Here is a 24703-nt window from a genome sequence, read left to right on the forward strand (position 1 = left end):
TGACTCCACTCCGGGCCTGCATCGGGGATCGCCGTTGCACCGGGTTCGGCGCCGGCTCAGCCTGACAGGGGCCGGTAGTGAGTAAATGACGTTTGAAGGGTTCCTCGTCTCGGACGATTAATTGGATGAGATTCAAGATTGCACTGCGATTTGGTCTCGGCGCGTTTACGTCTAAGAATTGAATGTCGACGAACAGGGTGTACGGAGTATAGGTACTAGGTAGTCGACCTTGTATCAGTATCATGTCATGCCAAAGTAAAAATGAATGCGGCATCTTGTCCGGTATCACATATCCCCCATCCGTTATTATTTCCAGGGTGACTTATGAAATGGTCTCATTAGATGTAGCCACGATAACGGATATATGTCGCATATGGTCTCTATCGAAGGGTATTCCACGACATGGCGTTTTGACGATTGTGGTCTCGACCGTTAATTATAAAGGAAAATATAGTGCCACCAACAGTTTAATGCCAAACAAGGAGACGTGGAAGCCATATGGCAAAACAAATCAAGAGCCGCAATCTTAATCTCTAATCGATGTATCTGGTTGGTTATGGTTGGATAAGGAACTGCCCTACATGCCTGAGCCAACGAGTGACGAACTGGTATTACATGGGCCAAGGATATTCAAGACGCGTAACTAAGAGACTTGGGACTTGGCCGATGATGTATCACTAGACTTGGGGAGTAGAGAAAGGTCCAGATATTCGGCATTGCTCAGCCGGGGTCCCATTTAGTCGGGTCGTTTAGATCAACCCTAGATATTCTATTCTACTGTACAATGAATGCATAGCCTTGACAATTCTGTTATGGCATCATTGAAAAAAGGCTGTGCGTATATGGATATGGATATCTAGAGTTCCTCAATTAGAGACGGTGTGCGACAAATATTGCCAAGACGGACGCATCTCTTGCTGTAGCGCAGTCGAACATGTCCGTAGTGGTCGTTGAGCTGGACCAGCGATTTCCTTCGTTGTCGGTCATGTTTCCCTTTTGGGCCCTGTTCTAGCGCTGAGCCTCCATTGCAGTACAGGACTGGACAGCACCTACCGAGCCGAGCTGTTGATAGTTGCATCACATCACATTGGAGAATGGAGTTTCAATAGATACAGCAGTAGAGTTTAGATACGTTTTTGGGAATATATGATTTAAGACAGTCTATATCCCCTCAATTATAGCTTCCATGCTTCCATCAACATTGAGTTTTCAGCTTCATTCATATTCACTCTTGACTTGACCCTCAGCCCAAAACTTGGCTTTCGTTACTGCTTACAGGGTCCTTCCTCTCTCCCCCCCACCCCCAGAAAGTAAAACAAGGGCATTTCAATTTCTCAGCATCAATCAGTTCTTTGATCAATATTCATTCCTATTTCCATTCGCCTAAAAGGAGAGAAACCATCGCCGGGCATTTGTCTAGAACATCAGAGACTCTGACCAGGGAATAATAAAATCAATAAAGACAACCTTACCTTACCTGATCAACTCAACTCAACTACCCTGCCCTGCCTTGAATATTGGGCTGCTGTTACTGTACCTCTGTACTTGCGGTCTACACCCCTCCCCTCCCCCCTTGTCCCTGCCTCTCTCACTGTCATTGCTTTGTTGTTGTTCTCAACTTTTCAACCTCTCGGCGCTTCGCTTTGAGCATTTTATATCATCCCGTCGCGTTCCGGACACAAGCCAGAGAAGAAAAAAGAAGATCATCGTCTCTTCAATCTTCACTCTTCAGCTCCTTCCCTCTTAACTCTCTCGTCCTATCCCGTCTCTTCCTTCCCCCGCCTTCAGCTTCAAAGGACGCCCGTGCACTCCGCTTTCAGCTGCTTGGGAAACTTTGTACCCAATCAATCTCAAGTCGAACCCTTGAACTTAGATCAAACAAACACCCTCCTACAACCTATCAACATCCATATTTTCCTGCCCCGCGTGAGCAAGAGAGACTATCAGCATCAGCATCAGCATCAGCATTAGCATTAGCATAAGCATCAACACAGCATCACCCGGCAAAGAACATATCGGGCTGCACTCTACCATTACCAATACCAATACACTGACCTGGGTACTTCCCTGCTCACGAGATCCCCACGCATGAGCAACTCTTCTTAGTACACTGTCATCGCCCCAGTACGACCAAGGACATCTCAATTTTGAATGCGCTATCTTGTCTGATCGTTCTTGGCGCCCAGGCCGAGTTTCCCAGGCCCGATCATCATCTTTTCTTACCTACCTACCCGCCTCGACTCGTCCTCCTCCGAACAAACATCACATCACCGCTCTCAGCAACCTCAAGCTCAATCTTAGAAACGACTGTACCTAATTAACACCTCGACTTCTGTTTTTATCGACCTCTTCGACCCCCGTCATGTCGGGTTATCCAGGCTACAACTCTGGCAGTTACGGTCCGCCGCAACCCCAATACCACCAACAACCTCAAGGCAATTATTACCCGTGCGACTCCCCTCCTTCAGTATTGTCATAATCTGATTTGATGCCATTTCCTCCTCCAAATCCAAAGTCCCATAACCCAACTTTCCCCCGCATTTTCCTTCCCCCTCCCCATGCGAACCGACGATCACTTGTGCCACTACCCGCCATCATCATGCGTAATGATGGAGCTTCTAGCTAACCTCTATCTTTTGCTTCTACAGACCGCAACCTTCTTACGGCGGTGGCTACCCGCAAGGCCAGCCTTCTCCTCAACCTCCATACGGCTACCAACGACATGCTCCTCCGCAGCAATTCTACCAAGGACAGCCTCCTCCTCAACCGCAGTATGGTCACTACCAAGGACCTCCCCAGCCCAACTTCAATTCGCGACCCGGTACGTTGACTCCTCGACCGATTTGCACCGTATGATATCAGCTAAACAGTCTTCAGGTGGCCCTCCTCCCCCTCCTACAGCTCCTCAGCAATTCGGCCATGGCGCTCCCAATAGCTACAACTTCAGATACTCAAACTGCACCGGCAGGAGAAAAGCTCTTCTCATCGGTATCAACTATTTCAACCAGCGCGGACAGCTGCGCGGCTGTATCAACGATGTTCGCAACATGACCGCTTACCTCTCCGAAAACTTTGGCTACAAGCGCGAGGATATGGTGATCCTTACCGACGACCAACAGAACGCTATGAGCCAGCCTACCAAACAAAATATCCTCCGAGCGATGCACTGGCTAGTAAAGGATGCGCGACCTAACGATTCCTTATTCTTCCACTACTCAGGTACGGACTACGCTTCGGCGGGCTTGAAGCTTCTCCCCATGCGCCCGATGCTTTACTAACGGTCATAGGTCACGGTGGACAGACAAAGGACCTCGATGGCGACGAAGACGACGGCTACGACGAGGTCATTTACCCTGTCGACTTCCGACAAAACGGCCACATCGTCGATGATGAGATGCACCGCATCATGGTTCGCCCTCTACAAGCTGGCGTTCGCCTGACTGCAATCTTCGACTCGTGTCACTCCGGTACCGCCCTCGATCTGCCCTACATCTATTCGACACAAGGTATCCTCAAGGAGCCCAACCTGGCCAAGGAAGCTGGACAGGGCTTGCTTGGCGTCATCTCATCATACACCCAAGGTGATCTAGGTGGTGTTGCCAGCAACATCTTCGGCTTCATCAAGAAAGCTACCAACGGCGACGAGGCTCGTGAGATCACCATGAGGACAAAGACTTCTCCTGCCGACGTTATCATGTGGTCCGGCAGCAAGGACGATCAGACTTCGTGGGTACCCCTGATTCCGCAATATTATCCTTCCTACCAGACGATACCAGTCTGACCATTTCACTCTTTGGTTTTGAATTTTGTTGTTGGGACTGGTTTCTCAATTGGGCATACTAGCTTGGCGCAAGGCGTTTTGGCTTAACAATTTGATGTATCTAACTTGAATGACTATTCTTTCTTTCGAGCTTGCTCCAGATGCCAGATACAGTCTCCTAAGGAGATTGTATTTGCGCATTTGGGGCGACGAGCTGCGTTGGGTCGATAGAGTTTTTGCCCGTTTCCTTTAGTATTTCAGGATGGTCAGATCAGTTTGCTAACACGTTTCATAGTGCCGATGCTACCATTGCCTCGAAGGCCACTGGTGCTATGTCTTGGGCCTTTGTCAACGCGCTTAAGAAGAGCCCTCAGCAAAGCTATGTCCAGCTGTTGAACAGCATCCGTGACGAACTTGCAACCCGCTACAGTCAGAAGCCTCAGCTGTCATGTAGTCACCCTCTCGGTAAGAACTATGACCCCAAGACTTTGGTCAGTTGTTAACTAATCGATTAGACACAAACCTGCTATTCGTCATGTAAACATATATACCACAGCCTCGAGAGTTTGAATCCGCTGGACCTACCCAAGGGATCAGTCAAACTAGAAAGAGCAGGAGAATGGAAAGCAAGGCGGAATGGGTGGAGGTAATCTGATGGAAACAAGCGTATCACACATTATGACTGTATGTTATCATGATGGGGGGTTGTTTGTAAGGACCGGGTGTTCGGTTAGTTATGTCTTGATGACTGTCTTGAAGAACTCAAATGTCTGTTCTTTTTACTTCTCATGTAGCGTGGGAGGAGGAAAATTTGAAGCTCAAATCCAAAATGTTCATAAGTTGATGCTCATAAGGACCATCATCTGCGTCATGCTATGAGATGCGCGGCTTTGCTCGCCCTTATAACCTATTCGACAACGCCAAAGAAACACCGCCCTATGTGAAAATATGTATGACCCAGGTATCCGTAACAACGCGTTAATGACCAAATTGACTAGTGATAATAGACCAGCCAGACAATTTCTGTAACCCCGACGCTTTTATGCAAATGCTATGTTCATTCTTCCAATGGTCCTGCCAGGTTTTTATGCGCATCCAGACTCCGTGTAAAGACAATTCCATTTAGGCTTCAGCCCTGACCACCTTAAGTTGTCTCGATCGCTTCACCTTGCGCTGCTCTTCGGTTGCATTCACAAGCTTGCGACGAACAACCTCTTGTTTAGCCCAGTTGTTAGCCGACAAGCGAGCACGGGCAATGAAGCGCGCCATGACAAGGAAAGTCTTGAGAGTGGGTTTTGTGGTAGATGAGTTGGCAGCTGTCGCGTGGCTGGGCAGGGTGAGAGCCTTCTTGTTGCCAAGGAGGTTTGTGCGGATATCCTCGAGCTCGCGGAGTTGAGCCTTATTGCTATGAGACTGTTAGTATCTGATTCTGGTAGAACATATAGTGAGAAAACGTACCATGCATTGGCGACATCGAGCTGCAGCTGGAGAAATTTCTTTGCATACGCGGCATCAGCTCGAAGAGAAGCCTCGCGCTGGAACCGGGCCTGCATCCACTCCATCTGCATCAACATGCCCCGCAACTCCTTTTTGTGACGCTCGTCGGCGCTCTCTGCTGCACGAATAACAGTCTCAAGAGCTTGATCAGCTCCTTCGATAGTGACATCAAGAGCTTTGCGATCAACTGCGCTTCGTCGGCCTGGAGCACCAGTTCTAGCGGCGACTGCTGCGGCCTTAACACGCTCAAGATCCTTTTGCAACTTCTCAGCGCTCATGCGGAACGCTGCCCTTTCGCTGCGAGCCCTCTCAAGCTTACGACGGAGAGAAGCTTCGGAAGCGGCAAGACCTTCGATGAGTTCTTGTTGCTGAAGAACATCATGCTCAAGGTTCTCCATCTCGGCCTGGTTCTTCCTGAGCTGCCGGTCATGCTTGCTACTGTCAGGTTGTGCTGTTGCCAGAGCATTGCGCTCACGTTCTGACTTGTCAAGCTGGTGCTTCATACGGCGAAGTGCGCGTTCATGCTGGGCTGCCGTCTCCTCGGCCTGCTGTCTGGCTTCCTCAAGGACCTCTTCAAGTACTATCTTCTGGTCCTCAAGGTCGTCGAGCTGACGTTGGAAGTCTTGCGAGACCTGCATCGCTTTGCGCTCGGCTTCCCGGTTCTTGGATTTAAGGTCGTGAATTGACTTTTGCGCTGCGGAAAGTTGGCTCCGGAGTTCAGTAACTTCGCTCTTGCGACCTGACTCACTTGTGGAAGATTTGGGAGACGCAATCAAACGAGAAACCTCGGTTTCGTGAACCTGGCGCTCAAGGTCGGTAATCTGTCGCTTGAGACCCTTGACCACGTCGCGATGTGCGGACTCCTTTTGAAGGAATTCCAGCTCCTTTTGACGTGCTGTGGAGAGATCCTTACGAATCAAAGACAACTCGCTGTTACCCTCGAAGTTGTTTGGTAGCTGACGGGTGTTGTTGAGCTGAGCTTCGTAATCCTCAACGCGGCGTTCAAGTTCGCGAATAGTGCGACGAGCGGCAGCGAGATCGTGATTATCTGTCGATGATGATGTTCGCAGCTTAGTCTGCAATTGGAGGATTTCTTGACCTAGGCGCTCTTCCTCCTCAGCAGCCTTCTCAATTTCTTCCTCCAGATTCTTCTCAATCACATCTCGTTGCTCAATGAGAGCCTTGTTCTCATCCTTCAGGCGGCGCACCTCATTGTCGAGCTTGAGCTTGGCCGTACGGAGGTCGAGTCTCTCCTGGTCAACACGGAGAGTCTCGTTATCGTAGAGCTTTGTTCGGCGGAGCTCACCATCAAGCTCGTCTCGCTCCGCTTTGACTTCAGCCAGAGAGGTGCTCACAGAATGAAGCTCAGCATTTATCTTGGCCATTTGATCCTGAAGAGATTGTTTCTCCTTGGAGACCTTGTCCAGTTGAGAGTTTGCATCTGCTAGTTGCCACTTCATCCGTGTCATAGATTCTGTGGACTGTTTGGCCTCTTGTTCCGAGGTAGAGATGGAGGCTTGAGCTGATTCGGCTCGTTGTCGCCAAGTCTTGAGCTCTTCCTTCAGATCCTCGAGTTCGTAAGAAGCGGCCCCAGACGATCCTGCCTTCTGGCGCATCGTTCTCAGCTGTTCCTTGAGGTCATCAATCTCCTGACTGGCAGCTTCCGATGAACCGGCTCGTTGACGCAGTGTCCTGAGCTGCTCTTTCAAGTCGTCCACCTCGAGACTGGCACCCTCGAGCAGATCCGCTCTTTTGCGCGCCTCTCTCAACTGTTCCCTCAATTCATCAATCTCCTTATTCAACACTTGGGTGGAGGAAGCTTGGGATGAATTGGTGCGTTGTCTCAAAGACTTGAGCTGTTCTCTCAGATCTTCGCATTCTCGCTTAGCAGCCTCCGCTTCATAGCGTCCAGCGTTTTGCTCTTCATCCAATGTTGTCTGCAGAACGTCGACTTCATCTTCCAAGGCAGCTACCTTTCGAGTTTGAGCCTGATACTCAATCTGCGTCTGTCGTAACTCATCGCGAACTGTGGAAAGCTCGTTGCGTAAATTCGTAAGGAGAGTCTGCCGAGTCTCGAGTGCATCTTGGAGATCTTCGATTTGTCGTGCGAGAAGTCCCTCCTCACTCCTGTGTCGTTCCGCTTCGCTCTGGATGGCTACTTGTAGTCTTGACTCCTTGTCTGAGAGAGTTCCTTCAGCTTCCTTGAGACGGTCGATGGTTCTTTGCAGACCCGCTGCCTTCTCTTCAGCACGGTTGCGCTCTGCTTCGAGATTCTGCTTCTCCGTTTCCCACTTTTCGCTGTCGTTATCATATAGGTTATCCTTCTCCCGGATTTCGGCCTGAAGATCTGAGATCTCGTCGTTCAGGCGATCAATCTCGGCCTTGTATTGGCCACGGATATCCTTTTCAATCTCGAGCGCATGTTCCCTTTCCTCTGCGAGGCCTTCCTCAAGTTCTTGGCATTCCTTCTCTAACTTCTCGACCTCTCGTTGTAGGGATTGGGATTCGGAAGCAATATTGTCATATCGAGATTGAAGTACGTTCTTCTCATCGTTTCGGGCGTTGAGTTCAGCTTCGAGCTGTTGAACTCTTGTCGACAAAGAATTTCCCTCACGATCAAACTTCTCTTGACTCCTCCTGAGCTCCTTGACAGTGGACTGCAGGGAGTTGTTCTCCTGAGTCACCTCGTGGTGCTCTTTCTCCAGAGTCGCATAGTCTTCGCCAGCTTGGTCAAGCTCCTCCTGCAAACGCGCGACCTTCTCCTCAATTTGACGAGAAAGCCCTTTTGTAACATGCGACTTGTTGGCCATGTCTTCTTGAAGCTCTTCGAGGTCGTTTTCGGCTCGATCTTTTTCAGCCATAGCTTCCTCCATCTTGACCTTCGCCTCCCTCACCTGCTCTTCTAGGCGGCGAATATTTTGTTCGAGATCCTGGATTTTGTCCTTGGCATCGTCAAGCTCGTCGTTATGCTGAGCCTTCTCCTCCAGCGCCAGCATTTTGCGCTGGGCGTCCTTTGTCTTTTCTTCCGCTTCTGTTGTCTGTTCTTTGAGAGCCTCCATCTGGTCTTTCAAATCTTCTATTTCGTCTTCGCGCTCGGTAAGTTGTCGATCCTTCTCCTGGATATCTGCTTCGAGGTCGCCGATATCGTCTTGCAGTTTCTCGACCTGGTCGTTGCTTCCCTTCTGTTGACTTAGTTGTTGCTGAAGGTCTTCGATGTCTGCCTCGCGATCCTCTAATAGGCGCTGTAGCTTGTCCATTTCGGCTTGGTTGCCCTGGTTGGCGTACTTTCGCTTGGCCTTTTCCTGCACCTCGAGCATCTGCTGTCGATAGCTCTCCAAGTCCTTCTCGGCCGTTGTCAAGTGCTTCTTGTATTTATGAAGCTCTCTTTGCATTGTGACTTTGTCGACTTTGAGTTCGGTATTCTCTTTCAAGGCGGCTTCGCTAAAACCTGGCCCTGCTTTTCGGAGCGCCTCTTCAAGGAAATGAATCTTGAGCTTCAGACCGAAGTTTTCCTTCTCAATCCTATCGATCACGTTCTCCTGCTCCCTTAGCGAAAGCTGATTACCATCTTGGAGGGGTCCCTTATCGCCGCCCCTCCTCCTGGGAACAGCCAACGGGGTCGAGGCAGCACTGCTTGTATCAACCTCGGGTATAGTGTTCTCCATATAAGACTGATTACGCGACCCCTGGTATATGGACGTGTCGCCGCGGGGGACGGGCGTGAAGTCACCCTCATCGATCTTGTCTAACGCGGGCGTATTCGGTACCGCAGTGCCGTTCTCTTTTCCGAACCGTCGCACACTGTTTCTGGTCGCAGATTTGAGTAAGGGAGTGAATTCGGCGCCTCCTACACTAGGAGGAAGATTTCGTCGGTCGGCCAAGGGTCCTCTTTGGCGCGGGGTGCGAAGGTTGATGCCATTGGAGCGGCCATTGCGAAGTTGTTGTAGAAAGTTGCCATCTTTTGGCGGTGACTGAAATGATGCTTCTTGTGTGATGTCGCCAAAGTCAGGTTGTCCTAGGTATGTCGCATCCCCAACGTTTGTTCGCGGGGTGTCAAGCGCGCCGCCGCCAAAGTCGGGCATGCTGGCGGTATTGTAAAGTTTAGGTATATCGTGTATATGCGACGCAATGCATGCTGTGTTTCAAAGCACAATAAAAAGAATTTAGCTTAGAACTATGAGTTCTTGGTAGTCGTAAACGTGGGCGTGGGCGTGTTTGTTGTTAGTGATGAGTTGGGTATCGTGATAAAGAAAGTCATATGGAAAGTTGCGTAGCGTAGCGTTGAAATGCAACGAGCGCGCTATCTTTACCGCTGTAAGTTGGACAAGGAAGACCCATCCACTCTTGCCCGCCTAACCCACGCGCGTTTTTTGTTTACTTAGGTACCGCTTTGGGCCTAGAGTCAAAACAAATGACGACCAATTGCCGATGTTCTTACTTACATACATGTAGCCAATGAGAATTAATGATGACTTTGACAGCTCCATAGTATCTGTTAAGCTCATAACCCCGGTAAGCTACTCGTTCTACCCCAGACCTAACGTTAATGATGATAACATCGTGTCGCAGTGAGAGGCAAACATAGGCTTACATACATGAGCTAAGAGAGGAGAAAGAATGAATGATACGTATTTCAGGTGTTGATCGGCGGATGATAACCTAACTGTTAAAACAACTTAAATCCGGGGATTGCGGCGAAACCCCGATCAGAAGACTAGACCATCTACAGTACAGAGCTTGTGCGGCACCAAATATTGTTCGTTCACTACTGTACTTACTCGCACCACAGCAAAACCAGCCCAGACATACCCATCTCAACTTCATAAAACCACACCACAACGCAACCCGCTTCTTTTCAAACCCCGGCAATCAGGTCAATCGACTGCATCGCCTCGTCTCGCCGAGGACCCGCCATGTTCTTTTCACAGATACCAGACGAGATAATTCAACATTTGCTCTATTACATCCCTCCCGAAGACAACCTTGCTAGCTTTCAGTTTCTCTCTCATCGCTTAAGGCACTTGGCCAATGAACCACTACTCTGGAGATATCATTGCCAAACTAGCTTCACTTTCTGGCATCCTGAGCACAATTTCCACCGTCGACTAAAGGGCAGAGCCTCCAACACACCCTGGAAAGAAATATTCCTCACAAGGAAGTCCCGCAATGCCCGGGTTGAACGTCTTCTCGGTGAAGTCCTAGAGACTAAGACTGGTCGCCTAAAACGATATGAAAAAGTTTGCAAACTCGGCTATGACGCCAAAGACTATCTCTTAGAGCAATGCAATGCCGATGAAAGCGCTGGAGATGTCTTGGCTAGACGGTGAGCATTGTCATGAACTCATCGACACCCAATGCTCATTTTATAAACCTCTAGATATCACAGTAGTTCCTTGCTGGACAGCATCCACAGATCTCTCGCCATAGAGGAGTGGCATAATATCCAACAAGCCATTCAACATACGAGCAGACAGGCCAATGGACGACCAACGAATCTCAGTCTCGAGCGAGCGCTGGGTGCATTCGATCTATTCGTATTGCATGATCAATCTGGGGATTTAGAGGATGTAAGTGCTTCATACCCTTGTTCAAGGTACCCCTCGGCTAACGACATCACCAAGATTGGTCATATTCTGGATAGACTCGCAGCAGACTTTCGTGACATTCAGCCAAGTATTGATGAGATGTCAACGCGCCAGAAAGCGTTGGAGCTGAACCGATGGCTTCAGCTAAACAACCTCACAGGCTTACAGCACCCTGAGCGAAACTACCGAAACTTGCGGAATTGTCTGATTGGCCAGGCCCTTCGTCATGAAGACCACGACTCCATCCCTATTATCTCGAGTGCCATCTTCTGCTGTATTGCAGAACGGTTGGGTCTACAAGCGCACTGTTGTGCTTTTCCTACTCACGTTCATGCCATAGTCTTTGCCGAGAATGGAATGACTTTGGATAGCAAGCCTGTCACCGATGACGATGCGCCTCATGAAAAAATGTATCTGGATCCCTATGGCTCTAGCGAGGAGATTCCCTTGGCCGATTTACAGACCATGCTGGCTCATTACGGTTGGCAGACAAGCACCGACATGTTCCTATCTCCTGTAGACCCTGCTGCCATTGCTATACGCACAGCACGCAACATCAGAGCCACCGCTTCCAGAGTGATTGAAGCACGCGAGCAAGCTGACCCTGATCTCACACGGCTGATCACTGGTAATGATTCTTCCAACATTGATGCCGCTCTATATTCGGCACTTTGGGCTTCCCTACTCCTAACACCTGTCGACTCTTTCGAATGGGACGAGGCTTTGGAACCGTTCCTGCACCGATTCGCCAAGAACTGGCACGTAGATGCATGGCTCGTTGAGAAGTACATTTTTCCTTTGTACGATGGATTCGGCCCCCTTCGTGAGAGACTTATGCGGAACCGTCGATGGGATGACCCTCGCGAGGTTGTATACCTCGTGGGTGAGTTTGATGACGTTCCACCCCCAGTTTTCCGTAGGAACAGCGCACGAACACAGCATGTGCTCTACAAGATCGGGCAGGTCTTTAAACACCGGCGATACGGCTGGATCGGTGCTGTCAACGGTTGGACCGACCAGGGTACGCGGCGTTTACCCATGCCACATACTGTGGCTATTGACGAGACGCTGGACGATAACAGCGATACAGAACTACCTAACCGATTGCGCCCACGCAATAAGACCTTCTATACGTGCTTGTAAGTTGTCCCATGGCATTCGATAGATTTCTGCCAGCTGACATGGAGTTCGTAGGCGCACAACAGGACCTGAAAGACATGTTGTCGCCGAAGACAATATCGTGCTGATTGACGATCCGAGCGAGATTCCAGATTCACTGTTCCGCCAAGCTGGAAAGTTCTTCAAGCGATTCGATGCTGAGACGTGCACATTTGTGTCCAATATTACGGAGCAATACCCGGACGACTAGAAGTGGCACACGTGTGGCTATTTTATTCGTCTTTAAAACTCAGCTAGGTGTTTATATGGCTATCAGTTGCATTTCAGTAGTTGGACCAGAGAAGATTACAGCTCACGGTAAGAAGAGGATCGGTAATGAGAATGAGAAGGGGTGCAGGGTATGACCACGATAGAATCTATTCAATCCCCACGATGTTTTATTTTTACCTCTCAAAAGATGTACTGCGCTCTATTCCATAGTTGTCATAATACCAAAATGACTTTGGACTGTTTATTGCTTTGACGTTGTTGCTTCGATCACGTCTTCCAAAACACCCTTCTCGGCGAGTTTTGTCATCCACTTATGCAGCGCAGGTCCATAGTCCTTCTTGCGCCCCTTAACTCGCTGCCCGTCGTCCGAGATGGCTATCATTTCTGCGCGATACTCACCCATGGCGGCTTTGATTTCGATAATAAGTTCTTGATATAGCTCGTATGCGAACTGGGCGTCGAAGGTAGGTCGCTTGAGCTTATCTTGTAGGGAATTGGGGATTTGTGCACTTGCAATGTCCGATTTGGTTAAGTTGAATTCGGAAAGCTGGGACTCGTCGTCGACGTCGAGAGGAAGTTTCTCGCCACGGACAAGCATTTCGAAATCGGGGAGTTTGGTGTTGGTACGTAGGTATTGTAGAGATGCCGTGGTACGAGCAATGTTTTGCGAGTATGTTGCTAGAGGACTTTGACAGACTGCTAGGAGGTTGAAAGAGAGCTGATTTTCTTCGTATTGCAGCATTCGGCCCTCTATCTGGGGTTTCGCGACCGTTGTCCAGTCATGGGGATCTTGTACTGGATCTTGAAGAGACGGTTAGTCAAGAACAATGATAAAGGCCGTTAAGTAGGTTTACCTAGCCTACAAGGCTTGTTCTGAAGCCCATCTAGCTCCCACACATAGCCCCCTACAGGAACATAGGCTGTGAAATGATATCCATAGTCCAAGTCTGTCATCGTCTTTCGTGAAGGCGCCTTTCTTCTCCCCTTTGGTGCCGAGCGTCTTTTAGATGTAGACTTCGCCTCAGATGATTCGTTTTCGAGAAATAGGTCAGCATTGAGATGATCCATACGACGCGTGAAAGAGTTATGTATAGTGCGGATAAAATTGTTTTTGCTGATCTGATGGCCCCGGAGGGCTGTGTTGAGGTTTTTCGTCGACTCTTTGAAGGCTCGCAACTTATCACCGAGGTCGATTCCTTCGGCATTCATGACTATGTTGAGCAACGCAACGGTGGCGCATGCGTTATTGGTAGTCTGTATGGTATTAGTATTCTGTGTATTCTCATGTAGTGATAACGTACTTGGTTTGCAAACCATACGTCGCTTGCATCGTGTTCTTCGGTTGGTTCCTCCATTCCAGGAAAATACTGAAAAAGGAATATCAAGCCATATACAGGCTGTCTAATGAATGTGAGCGTGCTTCACGACACAAAGCCCCCTTGTAGCAGAACTTACGGTAGGAGCGAGAGTGAATCATGGTCAATGGTGAAAATCTCCTGTGCCTTCACATTTTGAACTCCCAGGTCTCCAAGTATGGTGTTGAAGAAAGCTGGTTCCGACTCAAGCTCTATCCAACCTTCCCATTCTTCGATGTCTTCTTGAGATAGCGGAGCTAAGGCCTCGTTCAGGAGCTCTTCAGAGTTGATGCGATGGTTCACATCGTTCGCTACCTCGCTGGCCTTCCGCTTGGGATTTCGCCTTGGTCCGCTCATAGCGACTGTGCCCGTGGTTTGCTGGGGAGGTTTGGAAGCCAGACGATTGGATCTACGCAGCGAAGGCGCACTGAGTGCGGTTTCGACAATCTGCATTTTGTCATCAGCTTGTATTCAGCTGCTGCAATCTATGAGGCGGTGCCTCAATATGCAGAGCAGGTGAAGGTAGGGATGAAGATGATGGGGTGATGGCTAGAAAAGTGAAGAGCGTTCGTCACTGGAACAAAAAGATGTTATCAGAAAAGACAAACAGTTTGTCACAGTAGGATGTGAGATAGAGGTAGGTAATGTTATTCTTAACAGTCAAGCAGCTACACGAGAAGTAGTAGTAGCAGTAGTAGGTAGGTAGGTAGGCTTGAATATTGAATCACTCACTTTCTGTGTCACAGCCCGTGCCACTGTCAATGTACAAAGTGAAGGAGCCTAATGGATGGGTCTTTCCCAAAATCTGTAAAAGCCAACAAATAGCTCAAGGTATCATGATAGCTTAGGCACTTTTAATCATTTACTTAATAGATGATTCGCGGTGCTCCAATAATAAGAATATCTGCGAGTTTGACGATGAATAGTACATTAGACTCTGAGTACTTGAATTGAGTTTAAAAACGCACGGGCAGAAGCTACCTATAACGGATAGAGATTCATATCAAATGTGACTGTCAATGAATGAATACCCGTTATGAAGAAAACTGGTACCGGCTACGTGCAGGAGGAGCTTGAAAGAATGAGATCAAATGATAGAAAGGTGTTGGAATAGAGCTTGAAATGCCAGCAGCCTACCTGCTTCTAAAGCAACCAATGGCATGTAGTTTGCTGGAGTTATTAGTGGGAGATCGCATCTATCAGCCAATAAAAATCTTCCAGAGCAGAGCTACCTTCTGGCCTTCGTTTGTTAAAGAAGCTCTCTTTGGCTTTGTTTAAACTGGCTTTTCTTTCTTTCTCTTTTCTCCACTTTAGTAAAATAGATGTTACTTGGGCTGTACGACGCTCTACAGAATAATAACAGCCACTTTACTGTCTTTGTGTCTTCCATTGTACGTTTGTTGAGTCTTTAGATACTTCTAGCTACCACTATCACACAGTAATGGTGGTGGTCGCAAGGCACTGAAAGAAGCTTAGCCACTAAGGTCATAGGCTTCAATTGCTCTGTACCCACTGTAGCTCCAACCCGCAGGCGAAAACAGGCGCGTCCAACTGGATCTGGACGTGACGCAGTTGCCTTAAGGAATTTCCATCATCCGTGAAAAGTACTAACAATTTACTTTGGCATCAAAACATAACACACTTCAACCCTTCAACCTCATCCAACCCGCGCAACAACCTGTCGCCCGACTAACCACAGGCTGCGACTTGGTTTTCTCTTTTATGATTTCTTCTTAGGCGCGTCTATATCCTCGTAATGCGAATGCCATGAGCACATCGACTCCCCGCCTGCGGTCTGGGTTTCCAGCTACCCCAGCTAATCGACGACATAATAATCAACAAACTCCCAGCTCGGCCGGCTCGCCATCATATGGAAAGGGCTCAACATCAAAGTCTCCTTCTCTGCCCCTCGCGCCCGAGAGTACTCGACCTCAGGCCGCTGTTAGCCAGCCTGTCATTCCTTTGACCGTCCTCGATGCTCCTCAGCAACGTCTTTACACCTTCGGTGTCTACTTCTTGTTGTGGGCATGGAAGCTTTACGACTGGCTTCAGGTAGTTGAAGATGGCGACTCGTCTTGGTTCCTTTTTCTCAAATGGATCTTTATCGACTTTGCCTTCCTCTTTGGCGTGCCAGAATTGAGGATACCTTGGCTTGAGCTGTCTCAACCTGTTGTCACTACGTGGTTCTCTTTGCATCTGGTTCTCAACTACATGCTTATGTTCAATATTCCCGTAAGCTTGTCAAATTCCCGTAATCATGTTCACCAGGCGCTAATTGAAACGAAGATCCCATGGCAATCATGGATTCTCGGCTTCGCCAAAGTTCTATACGACCGCGAAATATCAATTTCCGAGCATAATGTCAAGGTGTCGACTATTCTCAACAATCATTCTCTCATCATGGGAAGACAGATCATCAATATCTTGCCCGAAGGCTCTGCTATTCTCAACCCCAAGGGAACCCCCTTCTGTTTGACCGCAAAGCCAAAGAATGTCGTGGATCTTCCCATCTATTTCAATGCCACTATTCCTGCCGAAATTGAGTTGATTAGACTCGATTTTGAAACGAACAAGGAGGAAACGATCAAGATCTCGAACCGAGAGGTCAATCGGGTCGCTAAGCAAATTCGTGAGCACAACTCCGACCAGACTACTTTCGGCTTCCAGTGGGACTATCCGATCAAGAAGCCGGGTGTTTATAGACTTGGAAAGGTTTTGGATGAGTACAAACTTGAGGTTCAACGTGCTACCAAAGACACCTACGTTGTTCCCTGCCCCCAAGCTAGGATCCGCGCATCTTCGGACTCGCAGCGATGTATCCAAGAACTCTCTGATCTTTCTTTGGATGTATACGGTACACCGCCCCTGAAGATTCAGTACAGTCGCACGATCAATGGCAAAGACCACAGTTTCCATTTTCAGAGTCTTCAGCCTGAAGGATTCTCCTCTCCTCTCCTAGGTGCTTCCTCCAGTCTCGTTTCAGATGATCAGGACGATGTCTCGTGGGCGCGACCTCAAAAGGTTACTGTTGGTCTTAACGAGTCCATGACCTCCGCTGGCGAATGGGAGTACTCGATTGACGAAGTTTATGATGCTTTTGGCAACGTTATCAAATACGCCGAATTGGAAGAGGTTTCTGATAAAGCCCGCTCCAGAGGCTTGAAATACGGTTTCAAGGTTAAAGAGCGTCCTAAGGCGAGCATGAATGGCTGTGACCTGCGAAATCCATTCAAGGTTGCCAAGGGCCGTTCCGTTCGACTTCCTGTTGACTTTTCGCTGGTCGGCTCCAAAGATGATACCTCTCATGAGGTCACTTGGGAATTCTCTCCCATCAACTCCCTCACCAACAGTGGAGAGCATGGAGACGAAGTATCAATTGGAGGCTACAGTGCCAAGAATGCGCTTGATAAGCCTTTTGTCTCTGAGCCTGGTCTTTATACTCTCAAGACTATTTCCAGTGGATCTTGCAAGGGTGAGGTCAAAGAGCCGTCTTCGTGCCTTCTTCTGAACCCATTGGAGCCCTCGCTCTCCATTCGATCAGAGGAGATCCCCGACAAATGTGCGGGCAACTCTATTGGTCTCAGAGTGGATTTGGACCTTGTCGGTAACCCTCCCTTCGTGGTTCGCTACGACATCATTACTAGTGACGGGCATGTTGAGAAACAATCCCATCGTGTTCCTGGTCTGCGATCTCAATTGGAACTGGTGCCCAAGATGGCAGGTCGTCACAAGTATGTGTTCAAGTCTGTTGACGACGCTGTGTATGAGAACCAACCTCTTACTGGTGACGATAAGGTTTTGGAGCAGGTCGTTAAGCCTGCTGCCTCAGCCAAGATTGCCAGCAGCAGCGGAGTCGTTAATGCCTGTCTCGACTCGGAAGTTGAACTTGATGTCCTTCTTTATGGCGAGGCTCCCTTCAACCTGGAATGGGAAATTGTCCATGACGGTAAGCGCAAGTCAGAGCGAGTCACTGGTGTTCAAGAGAACAGCTTTAGGATCAAGACCAACACGCTCCGCAAGGGAGGAGAATACATCCTGGCTCTGAGTAGCGTTCAGGACAAGCGAGGTTGCAAGACTTTCCTCCAGGATCAGGTTAAGATTGCTGTGCGACGCCAGCAGCCACGAGCCGCTTTTGGACTCGTTGAGCACAAGCAGAAGATCATGGCTGTTGAAGATACACACTTGCGCCTACCTCTCCGCCTAGAAGGAGAGCCTCCTTTTGAGATTACCTTTAAGAACCTCAACGGCAATGGCGAAGTGTTGACAAAGCGCGCAAACAACGCAAACGACAACCTCCTGGTCAAGAGCCAAGGAACCTACGAACTAATCGACGTCCGAGACAGCCAATGTCCTGGATCTGTCGTACCAGCAGCATCCCGGTTCGAAGTTGGCTGGTTCCCCAGGCCTGAAATCTCCATTGTTGAGTCTCCTAGTATCACTTCTGACGGCGAAACGTTTGTCAAACAAGATATTTGCGAAGGAGATATTGATGGATTTGAAGTCAACCTTAAGGGTAAGTATTCCAATCCTAGTATCCATATCCACTGCTAACCCGTCACAGGATCACCTCCTTATCATGTGCAATACGATGTTACACACAAGCCTGCCAAGGGCTCCAAGGCTTTCACCCGCAAAGACTTTGATGCCGCCCTTGCAAAGGCGGCCATTTCCATGGATACCACCAAGGCTGGTGACTATACTTACAAGTTCTCTGCTCTTGCCGATAATCTCTACAACAGCGACAAGAACTTCCATCCTCTCACTGTCACGCAGCGCGTGAATGCCAAGCCTTCTGCCGGGTTTACAAAACCAGGACAATCATTCAAGTACTGCATGGAAGAGCAGGAGCACGAAGATAGGATCCCTATTAAGCTCACCGGAGAAGCTCCCTTCTATGTTGAAGTTGAGATCAAGCATCAAGCCGGATCTCCTGCTGAGACCTACAGAATTCCCTCTATCGACTCCAACTCGTACGGCATCAGGATTCCTCGTCAGCACCTCCGGCTTGGCGCACAGCAGGTTCGCATCCGCACAGTCAGAGACGCTAGAGGTTGCCAACGCAAGTATGAGCACGGAGGTCCGTCGGTCCAAATCCATCTCTACGAGGCGCCATCCATCTACCCTCTCGAGTCTCGACGTGACTACTGTGTTGGCGAGCGCATTGCCTACACTCTATCAGGCACGCCCCCATTCGATATTGCTTACGACTTCAATGGCCGATGGAATGCTAAGTCGCAAACGACCAATTTCCGCCGTATTGCAGAGAAGCCTGGTGATTTCACCATCACTAGCATCTCTGACAAGGCCAGCGAATGTCGTGCTGCTGTCAACATTCCCAAGACGATCCACCCGCTACCTAGCGTCCAGATTAGCCGTGGTAAGCAATCTCGTGTTGATATTCACGAGGGCAATGAAGTGGACATCTTGTTTGAGTTCTGGGGCACACCACCCTTTGAGTTCACATACACACGCAGTTCCAACGCCAAGAAGGGCCAGCGCAGTGCCGTTCTCGAGACAAGACATGATGTCTCTTACGAACACAGCAAGGTGGTTAAGGCAAGCCAGGAGGGTACATACGAGGTTGTGACAATCAAGGATAAGTTCTGCTCCTTCTCAACACAACAGGTTGAGAAGAAGCAAAGGAGATGAGATAGGAAGACCTAGGAGATGAAGCTAGTTTGAAAAATTATACATGGTTTTTGGTTGTTCGATAGGTAATGAATGGATGGATTGTACTGCCAAAAGAGGGGACGAATAACAATAAGGGATACTGAGTTGTATATAAGCATCTATACCATTGGCACGGCGTTTAGTAGGGTTAGTCAGACTAAGTTTGAATACTTTATGTGTTATATCCACGTGTTGTAGTGAGTTCATGAAATGCCCAACAATTACTTGAGGGCCCGGTAAACAAAATGTATACCAAATGTCTGATAGAGATTGGAGGGGGGGCCGAGTCTATCCTGATTGCGACTGCCTCATATAAGGCAGGAGCAAGTGCAACAACTGTCTCGTACCTCACTCGATGTGCCTTCCTCATGGCGTAGTACAGAAATCTTCCTTCTCTTCCCTCTATTCGTTAAGAACCTTTCATCCTCAGGCACCATCTAGGTACCTACCTAGCCAGTAGAATATCCGACCATGGCACTGTTCCTCGCATCACTTTCTATGTAAACTCTACGACGAACCACGCCCGATCGATTATTACCCAGGCAAGTATCAAGCACTACGTTGCGCCATAACGTACAGAGTACTAATAGAGGTATTGCAGTACATATTGGCAGAACCATTGGCTACTTTGCACCCAGAGCCTTAATTCTAGGATAAATCAACCGGCGAACGTTCTAACTCTCCCTTACATCAACCTACCGCAACAAGTTATAACGGCTGCTTACCTGGGTAAAGCGTGTGCTTGGGTTTGGGCATCGTTAAAGCTGTCAGACGACAGTGACATTAACACCGACGTCATATCTCATGTTATTAGTGGAAGAGACTGGTCCTGACCCTCGGTAGTGTCTTGTCTCGACCTTCTAGTTCAATCCAGACTCTCCAAGTTAATACTATCCAAGCTCAGACAGGGCCTAGGGGACAGGGGATGGCAATAGGTGCGGAATGGCTATATCCATTTACTCTATCAGTGCTGCCGTGATGGTGAATTTCATTGACTTTTGTCAACGAAAAGCATTGGCTCAAAAGCTCAAAGCAATCCATGGCTTCTCTACAGCTCGCTTACTATGGATCAATCAACAGGCACAAGCAAAAAGAGAGAGAAAAATAAACATTGGAATGACTTTGTATAACACAAACCGCGGCTTCATACCGCACGCACTGCCTCCACAAACAACGGTCCAGCCCAAGCCCAAAGGCCGACCGCAGGTCAATATGACACCCTTTTCTGCAGTGCAACAGCAGACGGATACTACACTGTAGGTGCTTTGAACAAAAAGACCCTTCTCGATGAAGCCTCTCGCCGAAATCTGTGTGTCCAAACCCCACCACTCGAGACGGTCCAGAACTCAATCGATCTGCACTTCCTTGTGCCACACCTACACAACCTTGCAAACGTTATTAGAAATATGCTAGGTATATATCTACCATCTATCCCCCTGTTTAGAGCGATTCTGGTTTCCAGTTCTGAATGTGTCATGGTCCTTCTTTGGTGGTTATTGAAAGATCTGTCAACACCCTTGTGGCCTATACATCAACACTATGTCGGTCCTCCATCACCACACGACAATGGAAGATCACACTAAGAACAATAATTGAAGCTCAACATCATCGACTTGGCGCATAGCCTTGGACGGTTCAATTCGACCTTCACCATGGACGGCGAGCAATACTCCATCTGCCTACCTACAGATGCCAACGTCGAGATGTTTATTAGCAAATCGGATATGATACAACACATCAACGATACGTCTAATAGCTCGAGAGCTCTTCATGTTTCGCCCAAAGACAATAATATTATTGCAGGTATCAAAACTTGTTCATCAGACACACCATGCACTCCGATTGACAACCAGATGTGTGCCGTCTGTGTCCACAACTGACTGAGTAACAATCTTCGCTAACCGGCTAGCCTTCTGTATCTTGCTAGATGCCTTTGCTCGTTGAGAGATCCGAATCCGACACATCTCCCCAATCATAAACGCGAAATACATGACATGAGATTTCTTTGCCAACCAATTAAACAAGCGAGGCCACCAATGTCAAGAAGCTCCCACATTATTTCGCTCCAAACGCCGTACTCCCACGATCTGCTCATGCGCATACGTCAGACAATCCCTTAAGGACGCGATTCCTTACTTCGAAATTCAGACATAAGTGCGCTGTCTCTTTTCGGGAGGACTTTGGCCATCCATGCGTCCTTGATTACTTTGTGAAATGTTTCCAGGGAAGCTGGCTCTGCTCGCACTCGTGGGTGTCAAGCCGTATTGGTTCGCGCCGTTAACCATGCCATACCCTTGATCCATTCCCGTATTCAGGGGAGATTGCTGGGGCATCTGACCTGGGGACCAAGTCGCACCAGTTGCTGGAGGTGTAGGTGTTGTCTCGAACTTGAAAGCTGTTCCACCTGGTGTGTTCAAGTTGCTGGGAGGGTTCATGTAACCTGCGCCGCCAACTACATATCCTGAGCCGGACTCTTGCTGAGTCGAAGGATCGTAGCCCTTAAGAAGATAGCTCAAGTGATTCTCGACAATCTTCTGCATTCCGCTCTTGGTGAAAGGCTTAGCCAGGACACCGTTCATTCCTAGTTATGGACTATTAGTTCTTGCTCTCAGTCACAAATCTCACTACAGTACTTACCATGTTCGAAATAACAGTGAACCTCGTCGGATCGGATATTAGATGTCATAGCGACGATGGGGATGGCAGGACAGTCTTGTCGGATGTACATGGTGGTCGAGACACCGTCCAGCTTAGGCATGATGATGTCCATAAAGATCATGTCAAAGTGATCACGGGCAACACTTGTGATACGGCTATAAGCATCCGCTCCGTTTTGCTAAATCAATGGTCAGTCTGGCTGTACTCCAAAGTTCTGATTTTCGGGTTTTACGTACAGCATGCTCAACCTCACATCCCATCGACTTAAGGAACTTGATACCAATTTTAGCACAGGTCGGGTCATCTTCCACAAGGAAGATTCTGGGCTTCCGCGATGCCCAGGTGAGAGCCGAGTTAGTCGACGAATTGGAGTTTGCGTGGGTCTGGATGTTGATGGGTTGAGGGGCAGGCACTTCCTGCATGGCATTGGCGCTCGAATCGTTTGGCATCGCATAAGGAATCTTGTGGATGTGGTCCGAGTGGAAAGGATCAATACCAACAGTCTGGCCCACTGGGTAAACGGGATAGCGATTGATGTCGTTCATCGGATCATGCATCATGGGCATCGAGGCTTGTGGGATGACGACAGCAGAATCGGCTGGAGACCCATACACACCCTGAAGACGTTCCAACTCCCGGTCGGCAATCTGATCAGGTGTCACGCTAGACAGAAGCTCGCGAGCCCGTCTCAATTCAGGTGCCGAGTCATCACTACCGTCTAGAGGAGATGTGCCGACGTTGAGGTGCATACTCTGCTGATGACGGTTGCTGGAAGGTGCCAGGTAGTTGAGCATTTCGTGCTGGGATTGCTTCTGCGCATTGAGCATCTTTTGCAGCGTCAGGACTTCGTTGACGAGAAGTCGGTTTGTCTGGGAAACTTCGGTGAACAATTCCTGGAGCTGTTGCACTTGCTGCTGTGTGGCAGTGAGCTGTTCGGTCATGACACTGATGTGATGGCTGGTAGTGAAATCCTCTGTGGCCTGTGTTCTCCTAGGGGCGGGAGCCTTTCGACGAATGTTATCAAGATCATCTTTACTGCCCACTCTGAAATTGGGATGCTTGAATTCGAGAGTCTATGTTGGGGTTTAGTATAGGACCAAGTTCTAAGGGTCAAACAAAACATACGTTGGCGCCGTTGGCCGAAGAGCCGCTATCATTTGTTTGTCGCACTTTGTGAAAATCATACTTATTCAGTTGTCGGACGAAACTGGCCATATTGCTGTGCTTAAAGTGCTTAGGAAGGATGGAACGAGTAAATTTTTCGTTCTAGGATGGTTAGCATTTGTCGATCGCAACAGCATCAGCTCAATCCCTACCTCGACAACGACGAAGGTGTCACCATCTTTGCCCCATCTAGCAACATCTTGATGCGCCGGGTCCTCGAGCATTCTTGACCTTTGTTAGCATTCTTGTTGTTTTCACAAATTGCCCAGGAAGCAACTATACCGGTAGAGCTTGCGGACCTATCAAAAGCGTTAGGTGTGATGTAATCAACTGCTACTGGCTATGAACTTACAAATTCGCTGGCATTGCTGCCACCAACCCCAGGGGTTGACGTTCCGTCGCCGGCAGACATTATGAGAGTATTTCCGGTCTTTTAACGATTATACGTGGTATCTCGTGATGAAGCGGTATGGTTGATATGATGGCAAGAGAGCGTTCGGTTAAGAGTCGTTGCAGCGGTTAACCGATACAAGAGGCGTTTAACCGGGCCGAGTCGCCGTTGATCGCTGTGAACTCTGAGGGAACAAATATGGCCCTGTGTTGAAGCCACCAAGGACTGATCTTGATGCGCCGATGCAAAACAGTAATGGTCTAAGGGCCGGCTGCAGAACTGGAGATTCGAGGAGCGGACGCGTTGATGTAAAGTTGAAGCGCAGCAAGTCCAGGGGTTGCCAGGCTTTGCAGAACTGGGGGGCGAGATTTCGGATATGAGGCCGTCGCAAGGAGGTAGAGGCTGTCGATGCGATGAAAGAGGGCCGTCGCAATTGCAAAACCAAAGGGGTGGAAAATGGAGGGAATGGAGAACGGGAAACGGGGACTGGGCCTGAGTTGTATCTCAAAGACAAAGTTGGGAGGCCGAGTGGGCGGGAGTGGACACAAGCGTGGACGGAATAGTCTGAGCCTGCTTTTTGTTTCTGAACTGAGCTGGGCGTGGCTTGGCTTTGGCGGGGGGTCATTGTGACTTGTCGATTCGCTCAGCGATGTGGATATCAGTCAGGTACTGAGTACATACCTCTGCCGCTCAACACGCTCTCTTCCGGGAGCAGATGGCACTTCCCACTTCGGCTGGGGCAGGGGGCCTGTGCTGGTCACTGGTGCTGGTGCTTGTGCTGGCGCTGGCTTATTCTGATAGTTACGGATACTGTCGCTGCTGATGCTACGAACAAGGCAAAGGCGCATGCAACAGCAAAGAAGAAGAAAAGCTTGAGCCGGAGTGGGCACTTCCAGCCAAGGTTGGCTTAGCCTCAACCAAGATCGCGGTGGGAATGGAGCGCTATTGCGCGAACAAGTCTGGCGGCCGTCCTTGTGGGGTGTCCCCCTTGTTGCCATCATAGCTTTTTGGTCCTTCTTGTGCCGACCATGACCTTTGGTTGGCTGCCCGGTTGCACTGGAGATCGTCCTTATGTCGACTGTGTGGAGGTGATCATGGCGCACCGTGACCACAATGCGACCTAAGCTCTGCTTGGAAGATCTCAAGCTGGTGAAGAAACGAGAACCATTCAGCTGTTGATGTCCATTCCATTATTGTCCTGGCCCGCCATGTTGATCTTTTTTTTTTTTTTTTT

General features: G+C 49.0%; 6 protein-coding genes across 6 annotated transcripts; 3 read left to right on the forward strand and 3 right to left on the reverse strand.

The window, feature by feature from the left end:
* Positions 1-2722: 2722 nt before the first annotated feature.
* On the forward strand, positions 2723-4301 carry FIESC28_03922 (uncharacterized protein; the record flags this gene model as incomplete). Its single annotated transcript, XM_031158071.1, has 5 exons — positions 2723-2821; positions 2871-3219; positions 3288-3726; positions 4056-4225; positions 4276-4301. The coding sequence occupies 5 exons, from the start codon at positions 2723-2725 to the stop codon at positions 4299-4301; spliced, it is 1083 nt and encodes a 360-aa protein (XP_031017930.1).
* A 581-nt stretch (positions 4302-4882) lies between these two features.
* On the reverse strand, positions 4883-9339 carry FIESC28_03923 (uncharacterized protein; the record flags this gene model as incomplete). The annotated part of the gene is made up of 2 exons (XM_031158072.1): positions 4883-5165; positions 5219-9339. 2 exons carry the CDS (start codon positions 9337-9339, stop codon positions 4883-4885), a joined length of 4404 nt encoding a protein of 1467 aa, XP_031017931.1.
* Positions 9340-10170: 831 nt separating this feature from the next.
* On the forward strand, positions 10171-12211 carry FIESC28_03924 (uncharacterized protein; the record flags this gene model as incomplete). The annotated part of the gene is made up of 4 exons (XM_031158073.1): positions 10171-10580; positions 10635-10824; positions 10879-11981; positions 12037-12211. 4 exons carry the CDS (start codon positions 10171-10173, stop codon positions 12209-12211), a joined length of 1878 nt encoding a protein of 625 aa, XP_031017932.1.
* Positions 12212-12472: 261 nt separating this feature from the next.
* Positions 12473-14039, reverse strand: FIESC28_03925 (uncharacterized protein; the record flags this gene model as incomplete). Its single annotated transcript, XM_031158074.1, has 4 exons — positions 12473-13032; positions 13086-13485; positions 13533-13632; positions 13687-14039. The coding sequence occupies 4 exons, from the start codon at positions 14037-14039 to the stop codon at positions 12473-12475; spliced, it is 1413 nt and encodes a 470-aa protein (XP_031017933.1).
* Positions 14040-15353: 1314 nt separating this feature from the next.
* On the forward strand, positions 15354-19235 carry FIESC28_03926 (uncharacterized protein; the record flags this gene model as incomplete). The annotated part of the gene is made up of 3 exons (XM_031158075.1): positions 15354-15818; positions 15873-18099; positions 18148-19235. The coding sequence occupies 3 exons, from the start codon at positions 15354-15356 to the stop codon at positions 19233-19235; spliced, it is 3780 nt and encodes a 1259-aa protein (XP_031017934.1).
* Positions 19236-21400: 2165 nt separating this feature from the next.
* On the reverse strand, positions 21401-23490 carry FIESC28_03927 (uncharacterized protein; the record flags this gene model as incomplete). Its single annotated transcript, XM_031158076.1, has 7 exons — positions 21401-21837; positions 21894-22092; positions 22151-22987; positions 23040-23180; positions 23231-23303; positions 23361-23377; positions 23431-23490. 7 exons carry the CDS (start codon positions 23488-23490, stop codon positions 21401-21403), a joined length of 1764 nt encoding a protein of 587 aa, XP_031017935.1.
* Positions 23491-24703: the final 1213 nt, after the last annotated feature.

The sequence above is a fragment of the Fusarium coffeatum genome, assembly GCF_003316985.1.
Source record: "Fusarium coffeatum strain FIESC_28 chromosome Unknown BRIP53273_contig_81, whole genome shotgun sequence".
NCBI classification, from domain to species: Eukaryota; Fungi; Ascomycota; class Sordariomycetes; order Hypocreales; family Nectriaceae; genus Fusarium; species Fusarium coffeatum.